Genomic DNA, 12,507 nt, shown 5'->3' on the forward strand with positions numbered 1-12,507 from the left:
CATAGCTCGTTTTGTTCCGTATTCACTTCCTTTTGCTGAAGGTGAATCCATTAACCAGGGCTCTTTAGTCTACTACTACCTCAGCTCCTGTTAAAACGAGCAAGAAGTTAACACTGATTTTGGTAAGGTACATTCTCATGTAAGTAGAGGCTTTGGGAAATGGATGAACAGTTGAAAGAGAAAGTTAGGAAGCTGTTTAGTATTAAATAGCTCTGCTTCTAACACGAGCAGTGTATTGTACTCACAACTATGTTTGTAGAGTGAGCTCTTAGGAACCAACCAAACCAAGCAATGTGCCAGCATGTTGCTGGCTTTATCTGTACTGCAGAGACGATCTCGGAAGTGTACTCTTTAATACTGGTTCTTGGATGCTACTGCATCTATTTCCAGTTTTGAAGCTGCTTAGAGCTGGGTTAGGACTTGTATACGATATAAGTTTTTCATCTTCCTTGGTTCAACTTGCAGTTTCAAGTTCTAGGACCAAGGAAGCAAAGACTCCTCTTATAGGTAAGGTAATTTTGCCTAATTGTGAGGTGAAAGTACTTTTGAATATGATATTTCATTCTTAGCACTATAGCTCGATTATTGCAAGTGTAATACAGTACTCACATGCATTATTTTATATATATATATATATATATATATATATATATATATATATATATATATATATATATATATATATATATATATATATATATATATATCTATATATCTATATATATATATATCTATATCTATCTATATCTATATCTCTATATCTATATCTATGAGAATTCCATGTATTTCCTTTCAATGTACTTTATTATGCTGATGTTTCAGGACCATTTTCAAAGCTATAAATTAAAAAGACAACAACATTAAAAATAGACTCAGATTTTAAAACGAGAAAAAAGAAATTTTACATAAAAGTATAAAAAGAAACATAACAGAAAGGAACAATGTATACCAAATAGTGCTGAAGGCAAAAACTGAGTGACATTCAGGGTCCGTTTTGGTTCCAAAGGAAACTCACGAGAGGTATAGAGGTGTTGACGTGGACTGAGTATTTAATTGGGGGAACTAGTTGTTTAATAAAAAGAGATAGTGTCCTTTTTTAAAAAGAGATAGTGTCCTTTTTTCCTGTAGGGGTCCTTTGATAAGTCTCGCTACAAGGGCCTTGCACAGTGTTGTGGTTCCAATGTCTGGCAACAGTGCTTGCCAGTAAGTATCACACATCAGGCAGGAATGTTGAGAAACTTTTTTCTCCTTATTAAAAAAAGAAAAGCTTTTAGTTTGTTTGGCTGAGCACTGTTTCTCTGGCTGCTCTAACCCACCACCCGCATTCAATGTGGTAGTCAGCTAGCTTTAACATTAGGTAAGAATCATTCCAAATAATGATAATTTTCACGATAGAATTAATTATTTGGATGGTTACCTACTGTTAGAGTGGAAACCCACCCAGCCTCCCCACATCTTAGTGGATGGACATGAAGATTACAGAGACAGTCCTAGCGGGTTAGCCAATTGTATTTTGATTTTTTTTTAAATGCCGATTGCACCCAATGGCACGAAGATAAAACTAACTTTAACATAGGAAAGTATGCAAATAATTAATTTTATCATGAAAATTGTAATTTCATTGTCTCCTCATGCTTGATGTATTTTGTACTTTTTCATTTTGTAAACTAAATGTTAACACAATGACCATACTGTATTGTATTGTTCTCCTAATCTACAGTATTCGCCTATGAATACTGGTAGTTAAAACTTTATCTTTGTTATTGAGGTTGTATGTGACATCCAAATTTAGATAATTTAGTAATTAAAAAATTTTAAATGAAAAAATAGCAAATGTGTAACCCATGAATTATGTAATTAATCACAAAAAACTACTTCAACTCAGTCATTATTCAACTCATTGTCATTATTGTAGGGAAAGTACCAGTTTCACTTGCTTTTATTTTTATATAGTTTAACATAATTTCTTTGTAGAAAACAGTAGAAACTAAGATTTTATGAGTAATTATACATTTTCCAGTGAGAAATACCTGTGTAACTGATGTTATAAAGTCAGGACAGCCTGAACTTGTTTGTAACCCATTGGTTTAGTGTTTGATAGAAAAAATATGTTTTAAACCCAGAAAGCATGAACATTCTTAAAGGATTTACTTGGATGTTTCCAGCAAGTGTATTAAAAAATATTTTTAATGAGAGTATTGATGTTCTGTTTCATATTCATCTTTTCTTTATTTTTATTTTCATACTCTTTTTGCTTCATTATTTGTGGGCATTGATATGGTGCAACTATTATACTTTGTTTCGTAATTCACATGATTTCATTTATGTTATCTTTTTATGCAGAAGCGTTATAGGGAGGATGCAGCAATCAACTATGCTGAGGAGTTAAAGAGAAAATATGGTCACTTCCCAGAAATGCGAAGAATACTTCGTCACAGGCATCTTCCCAAACACATCTACCATGCCAAAAAGGAGCATGCCATTATTAAAGAAAGCCAAGCTCGCAAGTATGTTCAGTGTTCTGTTTACAAAGACTTTGTTGTGTGGTACTGCATAGTTATAGATATTCAGATACTTAGATATGAAGCAGTATAACTTAATTTTGGAATGTTTTCACAGTGATTAACTTCAACTACTAGTATGAATTGAGTAACATTGTGTTGATACCTTCACCACTGTATTTATTGTTAACTGCCTGATGCACACTGGTTAAACGAGAGGAGTTATTCCTGAAAGAAGCAACAACTTAAAGTCTTTCTATGGGGGAAGACATCTTTTCATGTATCATCACCCATCATTCTTAAATTGGGTCCATTCCTAACAACATCACATTATGCTTTTACTTATTCTTATTCCTTCCTCATAACCATTTGAGTGTGAGTTAGAAGGCAGTTTGATCTCTTGTATGGCAGCTTGGTATCAGCAACTGTTTAACCCGTACAGGCTGGGCTAAAATATAGATTAAGCATACCCCTAGACTGGGCAAACTTTAACATTGGCCAATTAAAAAAAAAAAAAAAAAAAAAACACATCAACGGACAGAGGAAGAAGCTATGCAACTACGCATGGTATAAGAAAAAATTTTCTGTTTCTTCCACAAGAAGTTGAAAATATGCTAATTTTACCAAGTTATACAGTCCAACCTCTTAAATCTGGGAATCTTGGGACCAGGCCACTGCCGGACAAAAGAAAATCCCAGAATATAGAATACGTCCCTAAAAAATGAAGTCCCTATGTAAACATAGTATTGCAGGCAAAATCGACGTGCAAATAGTCTAGTTGCCAACGTAGCCTACTACTTTATCATTTTATAACTTCATACCGAATAGTTTTTTGTTACACTATTTAATACATTTAGCCTATATTCCCCAGTTAGCCTAACCGTAAGTCAACTACTAGCTTTTCTCAAAATCTGCAGAATATTAGCAGTGACTTTCTTCTCCTAAATTTACCATCTTCATAATTATTGCTATTAGTTTCTTCGTCATTTATTTTGATTGTAGAGGGTAATGAAATATAAAGAATGAATTTTGGGGATCACTCAGTGCATTTTGACTTTTCACCATCAAAATGTAAACAAAGCACACCGCCATCTGTTGATGAAAATGAACACTAAACATTTGCTAACGGGAGAAAAATTTTCTAGCATAGATAAAGATTTACTGTATGCTTGCGCTTCTTACCTCTAGCATCATCTGATCTCATGGGTGGCATATCGAATGGGTAAATATACACCTAGGCTATATAAAAGAAATTGTCAAAACCGTATCACTTATAAGTCTTTCAAGCACTCTTAAGAGTAAGGAATTCATGCGTTGCCAAATGTTTCATTATTTTGATGAAAAGTTTTGACTTGATAGAGCCTTCTCAAGTGGAATCCTTAAAAAAATATATTTATTCATTTAAAGTTAAGATCGAAAACATATTGAACTTAACACATTTTCATTACTAACGATTATTTTCACAAAAACAAGAGATATGGCAAATTTTTGGTATCAGGAAACTGTAAACAATATGTGGCGTCGCCCTTGTGGCCACTCGACAAACTAAAGGCGGCTGATTCAAAATAAAGCTGAATCACGGGAGTTCCCAGACCACAGAATGCCGGTTTTAAGAGGTTCAACTGTATATGTTTTTTCTAATAATTTTTTAATTTTATTTTGTAAAATTATAATTACAGCTCACACAGTATTATACCAGATAAGAACTAAAATCAGTAACAAATTTTCTTAGTATATTTATGGTAAATATTTACGAGATGTGCTAAGATTGGGAGATGCAGTACCTTTTAGTGAATATGTTTTTTCTATTTCTTTGTACTTTTGTTTTGCAAAATTACAAGTTTAGCTGACATACTATCATAAAAGATAAGAACTAACACCTGGGTATATTTATAAGCAAATAAATAAAAAGACATCCTGGGTTGAGGAGGTGCAGTACATTCCCCCATGAAATCTCAGGTCACTGATTTCCCTCTATCCTGTACTGAGGTACTAGTGTTGCCGTAGGAGTTGCTGCAAGTCGTTTATGACCCATTGAAGTGATCTGAACATTTTTACCACAAAATTCGTTCACATTGTGAGGCGCAATATTGATTCTCACCAGAGGCGGTCTGCTCCACACTGCAGAGCTAATAATTATTCCTCACAGTATCATGCCCATCCAGCAAGGGTTAATTGCTGTTCTGGTTGTTGCCCTTTGGGCAGGTAATATGGAAGTGGTGTTGATTAAACTTTTTAGCTTGCCTCTCTTAACCATTAGTTCTTTATGCATCGGGGGTGGTATTTACCTCTGCTCTCCAACTCCCTTTTTCCACTGACATAAGTGCTGAATGACCAAAAGTGCCCCAGTGCTTGGCTTTGTAGTCTAAATTTCATGGTTCATTAATTCTTTCATGGATCACACCCTTAGAATTATCTACTAGCCTTTGCATTGGCCAGTAAAATTGGTGAACACAGCATCAGACTAACAGCCGAGGTGAATGTTGCTACAGGATGGATTCCAATAAGACTTTATTTCATGTTGGACTTGACTTTGCACAAGTACAGAAAAGATGTTTACCTGGTAAATGTAAATCTGATATTTTGCTGGGAATTACTATCTCCTAGTCCCCTTATGGGAGCTGTTTTGTAGCTGTTATGTGCTGAGGTTAAGGAATAAAAAATTATGTAGGACTTGCTGCTTCTTTAAGAGTATGTCTGTCAGCTGACTATCATGCTGCAATTTGTATGCCTAAGGAGTTTAAGATGTTTGCATTTGTAAAATGGAAAAATAATTGATTTTATAAGTAACTGTATTTTTCCCAGGTATACAAACTAGAGCTGGAGTTAGTTGTTGAAACCTTGGTAACAGGGTAGTTAATAGGTGGAGATGGGAGGTGAGTGGAGGGGTATACCTCACTCACTGTCATGCTCATTTTTCCTTCAGTGTCAGGGACTAAGCAGGGCAGCTGAAGTGGAAATGAGGTATACAATGCTGTGGTTTGTATACCTGTGGAAAATACAAATTACTTTGAAAATTTTTTCTTACAGAAATAAAAACCATCACCTTTTCATGCTTAAGGAGTTGAGAAACATGGAATTGCCATGCTCCCAGTTGCCTTGCAAGCAAGGGATGTCATGACTCCTCCAACCTCCCACCAGTCTAGTGAAATGGTTGGCTAGAGCAGTAGGACCCTGGGCCCAAGTGCACTACAATACTGACGGGTACTCTTTCCTTTCAAAAGTTTGAGAACCATGACATCTCTCATAAGAGACTTTGTGTTGGAAGGCATTTTAGTTCTCTCTATTAGCAAGTAATGAATCTAATGATCATCATGTCAGACAGCATTTTAGTTCTCTCTCCCCTCTCCTCCACTGAGGAATGTCGAAGGGACCTTGATATTTCCCTTGTAGGTTTGAGAGAAAAGTCTTTCACTCACAGGAGATGCTGGATAATGAACTGCCTGATGGTACCTAAAAGTATGTAGCTGTCACAGGTGGGTGGGCCACAAGAGTAGCCTTGTTGGTGCCTAGACCAAAAGAGACTGCAGATAGGACACCACTTGGCGTGTGGCCAATAAGGAGCACCAGTGTCATACAAGACACGGAGTGACAAACAGTTTATCATCCTGCAAAGAAGTCCGAAGGGGGGAAACTCATACACATCCAGGTTGTCCCAGTGATGATGAAAAGCATTTTGCATCACTACCCAGGTATCTGGAACTGAATAGCAGAAAACTTCCAGTTTTCTGTTCAGGTTGGTTGTGAACAGATTAAGCATATAAGGCCCCCGTAACTTGTAAAACCTCTGTGCTACTCAAGGATGTAGAGGCCATTTCATCTCCATAACCTGACTCTTGATGAAGTAAGTTGATCTGCACTAAAATTCCACCTGCCTTAAATGTATCTTGCAGTCAACTTGTTGGCTTGTGCATCTACGCCAAATAACATAGTTATTTGTCTCTGGTTGTTGACATTGGCCACTACAGGCGTGTTGTCGCTCATCATCACAACCGATTGACCTTCAACTGCTTGTGAAATACTTGCAACACTAGCCATGCTGCCTGCATGTCCAGAATGTTGATGCAGAGATGAGGTGAATCTTTCAGCCACACACATGAAACAAACTCCTCTCAGGTGTGTACCCTACCCCTCCCTCAACAAGTCTGAAAATAGAAGCATTTTGGGAGGTGGAGAGTTCAAAGGAATTCCTTTTTTCTTATGTCTGTCTGTCAGGCAAAATACTCCTTTACCTCCAAATTCAGAGGAAGGAGGATCTAGAAGGCAACCCATAATCACTAAAGTTGCTACTGAAGTGACCATATGTGACTTCACCCATCGAGCAAGAGCTTCTCTTGAGATAACAGATGACCTAGGACCACCTGCCAAAGCTGAGTTGGTTGTTCCTGCAGGGATAGAAACTGTGTCTGTGCCTAACTGAACTTGCTCACTTGAGGATCTACCAGTTAGGCTTTCTCTGCTGCAAAATCTGTGAGGATGCCAAGTCACTTTGCCTGCTGCTTGAGAATGAGATTGGACTTCTCCCAGTTAATCACAATCCCCATCTTATGACAAAAAGTGAGAAAGGGATCTCTGTCCTGATAGAGCCACACCTCTAAGGACAGCAGGTCTAATCAATGGTCCAGGTACCACCGCAGGAGAATGCCCTTCAAGTGGGCGGAAGCCAACACAAAGGTAAACACCTTAAGAGTTGTCATTAGTCTGAGGTATAACACCTTAAACTGGTAGATGGGTCAACTGCAGACAAAGGGGAGGTACTTATGAGACCTCCGATGAATGGGTACATGAAAGTTTGTATCCTTTAGACCCATCAAAAGCATAAAGTCTCCTCTTGTGGATTCCAACACAGTCTGTGTTGTCTCCATCTTGAAATGAGTCTGTAACACCAACTTGTTCAGGGGAGAAAGGTTGATCATTGATCTCCATCTCCAGTTACCCTCTCCATTAGGAAAACTCAGATGTAGAATATAGGCGACTGGCACTCCATGACCTCTGGCGCATTTCTCCATCATTTCCACCTCTGCTGACAGGGGCCAGAGACATCTGTGAAATTGGAGGGCCTCCTGCTCCTGAAACATGGCCCAGTGGCAAGACAGGCAACCCATACTTGTGGAATCAGGGGAAAAGGAGTGTCTTCCTTATTGACATCCCTCCCTCTCTTCCCTTCTCCTCCCTTCTTGTCACCATCAGATGGGAGGATGAAAGCATTGGGTAAGTCCTTGCCCTTCTTCCTAAGAAGACTGGGCTACTTGTCTGGATTTTTAAAGAGCAGGCTTCTTCATATACCCAGATGTGAAGGGCTTTGCGAAACCTGTGCAGGAGCTGTCTTTGAACCGTAAAGGTCTCTTGAGGACTAAAAGATTTCTGTGCTCAATGATGATCTTTGCACTACTTTTTGGAGACAGTAGTGACAAGCCCAAGAACAAACTGTTCCGTATCAAAAGGCTACTTTTTGTGTAAAGCCTGGAATGAGAAAAGAGAATTCTCTTTCCTTTGAAGGACTTAGTTTTTCCAGTGGTTGGTGTTTTAGTGTGCGAGTTTGTTGATATCAACAAACTCCTAAACAATGCCTTCTTGCTTCAAGATGAGATTCCTGACAAGGCAGTCTCTCTCAGGATGTTCAAACAAAAGGTCAGACCACAAAACTCCAGACAGAGTTGTCATGGAAGCTCTATCCAAAGCAGTAACCTGTGCAGTGGAGAATGGTACACTCTCTGACAAGACTCTCCAGCTGGAGGTTGTTCATCAGTCAACAGACTTAAATGTACAGTGCTAATGGATTAGCATCTGCATCCTCTGACATGCAGCACTTTACTTCCTTGGATGTGACATCAGCAGGGGAAGATTACTTGATCTGTTCAAGGTGAGGGAACTTGCTGACCTACAGATCCAGGTGTTCACGTTCTCCAAATCACAAGAGTAAACAAGACCACAACCACCTGACTAAGGGTTGTAACTGTGGAGCATTCCCAAAGGTCAGCTCAGCACATGACTGCTACTACTCAGCTTGCAGGGGTGCTGGAGAAGAAGGACTGCCCAGTTCTGTCAGATCCCCTGGGACACAGATTGCACCTTCTTCAGCCAAAGCATCCATCACACCAGATATCTGCTCCTTAGGGTATTCCTGGCCCTGGAATGAACCTGATGAGCCTCTCACCAGGGAAGAGGTACAGGACAATGGAGTTCCTGTTTTCCCATACCTTTTCTCCAGTGAGAAGAATACCTTAAGGAGCCGAGACCTGGTGTGACGCCTTCTTTGGCTGAAGAAGGTGCAATTTTTGTCTCAGACGATCTGATGGGACCAGGTGGTCCTGCTTCTCTGGTAATCCCGCAGGCCAAATTGGAGCAGCACTTGAGAAAGATCTCACTCACCTTGACTTTGCCTTCATACCTGCCAACAGACTCATCTGCTTATCTGACCTTTGGGAGTGCTCCAGAGGCATGACCCTCAGTGGGTTGGTGTGTCTCAGTTGGCTCATAGTGTTTTGGAGGGGGTGAAAACTAGGATCTGCAGGTCAGGGAGTCCCTTGCCTCCAACAGACTACTCCATTGCCACTGGACATATCAGTCTGTTGGCTGACATATGACCTCCTGCTGGAGAGGCATTATCAGGTGGGTGTATTGTTTTCTCCATATCACAGGCTACTGCTTTGGAGACAGTTTCCATGATCTCCTCCAGAATGTTGAAAAACTTTGGAGACAGTTTCCATGATCTCCTCCAGAATGTTGAAAAACTTAACCTTTTGACAGACTTGACTGTGTCAGGCATCTCATCTCCAAATCCCTGATTTGCCTAGCAAAGCCACCGAGCCCATAAACAGAGAGGAAAAACAAGCCCTTGCACCACACCTCCCATCTGCACAGTGAACTCTGCACACAAGTGGTGAAGAGGTCAAAGGAGACCTTTCTGGAGCGAGAATGCTCAGACCATGAATGATCAGGAGAGCATGCATGCAGGCTTCTCATTATGGCTTCCTGAAGAAGATCAAGAAGGAGAATCCCCTAGTCCAGAATGAACCTAATTTGTAGACCAAGCCAAAGATGAGCAAGTGGGTTGTGTAACCCTTACTTTATGCAGCTCCTTGGAGATGTGGGGAGAAAGGTTACCTCATGCAGTGGCCCTTATTCAATCATCTGATTGAGATAGGCCAGAGTGATTCAGATATGCAGTCTGATCCTGATGTGAGCCTGAGTACTCACAGTGGGACAAGATGGGTACAGATCTTGCATCTAAGCAAGTTAGTGCCACAACGCCAGGTCTGCCCGAGGTATAGTGATCACCACTTGATGGCTGTGCACCTCTACTCTCGAGCAGGGAGAATTCATGGAAGAAACCCATTTGGACTTCTTACATGAGGCTGTAGACTTCACTTCTGCCTGCTTGGTGGAAGAGAGTTCAGGGCCAAGGGGTAGGAAGATGAGTATGATGACGATGGAGATGTTGGCTAAGAACTATGACGAAATGAATCCACCTCTTATGCAGCAATTGACAAAGCTCGGGCAGCTTTAGACACATCAGCAACTATCTTAGGTGCAGAGGTGCAGGTGTCAAGTCCTATTTGTCCTCTGCCAAGGTTATTGAGGAAGGCTGTGAAAGAAGGGGTACCTGGAATATTCAAGTTAGGAAAAATTTCCTGCAGTGATGACAATGCTTTGTGTACCTAGAAATGACATTTTTATGATAAAGTTTTTTATATACTTACCAAGTAATTACATTGCTAATAGTTTCACTCACCGGCAGCTTAAAAATTTTGAAGTTCGCGGTGGCGCTAGTGTCAGTGTAGGTGACTAGTCCCCACCCACTTTTGGGTTAAGAGAGGAGCGACTTGAACAGCGTGATTCAATTGTTTTTTGCCCTTCTTTCCATATGAGGGGAGGAGGGAGGGCTTGATCTGTAATTACTTGGTAAGTATGTATAAAGCTTTATTTTATCATAAAAATGTCATTTTTGCAGGTAGGTACTGCCTCAGGTCGGTGCTCATCTTAACCATGCAGGTTTGGTGAGTTGGCCAGATGCACCTCTGCATCAGTGGGTACTTTGCAGCAAGGGATGAACCCGGTGACTAACAAAGTACACAAGAAGCCAGTTGCCCCTGCCCTGGGCACATACTGACCAACTAAATAACCAGAATCAGTGAACATGAATATCACCTATACCACAAAATATAAAAACACCACCCACCCATTAAAACTAAGACTGGTGGGTCCCCAGGTACACAGTACCCCCAGGCTCCCTTTACGAATCAACACCCAAGTTCAAAGCAAAGAGAAAAGGAAGGGAGAAAGGCTTCTTACTCTTCCTCCCCCAACATCATGCCAGCCACAGATAACGGCCCTAAAGTACTACAATTTTCAGAAGTAGTTGCCACATCACGAAGACAATGGGTTGCAAAGATAGACTTGCACCTCCAGAATTGATGATAGAGATAGGTTGTGCTTGAAGGCTAAAGGCGTGGAGACAGCTCTGATCTTGTGAGCTTTAGCTTTGACAGATGTTAAAGCCTCTTCTCCAACCTGAGAATGGACCTCAGGGATCAGATCCTTCAAGAAGAAAGACAAGCTGTTCTTTGATAGGGCATGAGACAGATTCCTAACTGAGCACCACAAGTTACTTAGGACCTCAAATCTTTTCTCTTCTGTGTAAGTAGTACCTCAGTGCTCTCGCTGGGCACAGAACTCTTTCCTCGTCATCTGGGCCTAGTATTTCCATCAGGCTTTAAATAGTGAAGGAACGAGGCCAGGGTTTGGTTGGGTCTTCATTCTTTGCTAAAAAGCCCAGGGTGAAGGAACATATGTGATCACCTTGGGAAAATCCCACTCTCTTGTCAAGGGCATGCACTTCACTGACCCTTTTGGCGGTCGCTAACATCACAAGAAAGATGGTCTTCCTGGTAAGACATCGCAATGAAGCAGAACGAAGAGGCTCAAAGTGGGGTCCCGAGAGCCACTTCAAAACTACACCCGATTCCCAGAGACGGCCTCTTGCCCCTTAGATTTGGAGGTATCGAAGGATTTAATGAGATCGGACAGGTCTTGATTAGCAGAGAGTGCCATACCTCTGTGCTGAAACACTGAACTCTGCATAGCCCTGTATCCTCTGATGGTAGAGGCAGACAGGCCCCTAGATGTCCTCAAGCACAGGAGAAATTTGGCAATGTCTGCTACAGATGTCTTAGAAGATGAGATGTCTTCTACACCAGGCTCTGAAGATGGTCCACTTGGCTTGATAGACTTTGTTGGAAGAGGAGTGCCTACACTTGGCAATGGCCTCTGAAGTTGCTTATGAAAACCCCTTCTGTCTGAGGAGTTTCCTGAGTCTGAACCCTGTCAGGGCCAGAGTGGACAATCCTTAGTGGAACTGCCTGAAGTCAGGTTGTTTGAGCAGACTTGGTCGCTGTGGTAACAACCTCAGGAAGTCTGTCAGCAGGTTGAGGAGACCTGGGAACCATTCCTGTCACAGCCAGAACGGAGCCACTAGAGTCATCGTGACATTCATATGGTTGCGGAACTTGTTGAGGACTTCTCGTATCATGCAGAATGGCAGGAAGGTGTAGAGATCCTTGTTTGACCAGTCTTGTAGCATGGCGTCTGTCGCCCATGCTAGAGGGTCTGGTACTGAAGGGCAAGAGACTGATAGACAATGATTCTCTGACATCACAAACAGATCCATAAGAGGTCTCCTCCACAGCTTCCACAGATCCTCGCACACTTGTGGATGAAGAGTCCACTCTGTGGGGAGCACCTGACTGCGATGGCTCAACCTGTCCGCAAGGACATTGAGCTTGCCTTGGATGAACCACATCACTAACTAGGTCTGGTTGTGGTCTGCCCATAAGAGGAGGATTCTCGCTGCTTCGCAAAGGGAGAACGAATGAGCCCCCCCTTGCTTCTTTATATACGTCAGGGCTGTAGTATTGTTCGAGTGTACGGTCTACTTGATTGCGGACTAGTGAAGCAAAATGCTGAAGGGCCAGCTGAATTGCCATCAGCTCCTTGAGGTTGATGT

The 12,507-nt window shown here is 41.2% G+C and overlaps 1 protein-coding gene across 1 annotated transcript in view; it reads left to right on the forward strand.

Moving 5' to 3' along the window:
• Nucleotides 1-12,507, forward strand: part of LOC136832563 (DDB1- and CUL4-associated factor 13) — a 59,072-nt gene that overhangs the window by 42,069 nt on the left and 4,496 nt on the right. The window contains exon 8 of the mRNA XM_067093582.1: nucleotides 2,344-2,507. Within this exon, the coding sequence (XP_066949683.1) occupies nucleotides 2,344-2,507 (164 nt within the window). The remainder of the gene's footprint in view (nucleotides 1-2,343; nucleotides 2,508-12,507) is intronic.

Source organism: Macrobrachium rosenbergii, chromosome 4, assembly GCF_040412425.1.
Source record: "Macrobrachium rosenbergii isolate ZJJX-2024 chromosome 4, ASM4041242v1, whole genome shotgun sequence".
Classification (NCBI taxonomy): domain Eukaryota; kingdom Metazoa; phylum Arthropoda; class Malacostraca; order Decapoda; family Palaemonidae; genus Macrobrachium; species Macrobrachium rosenbergii.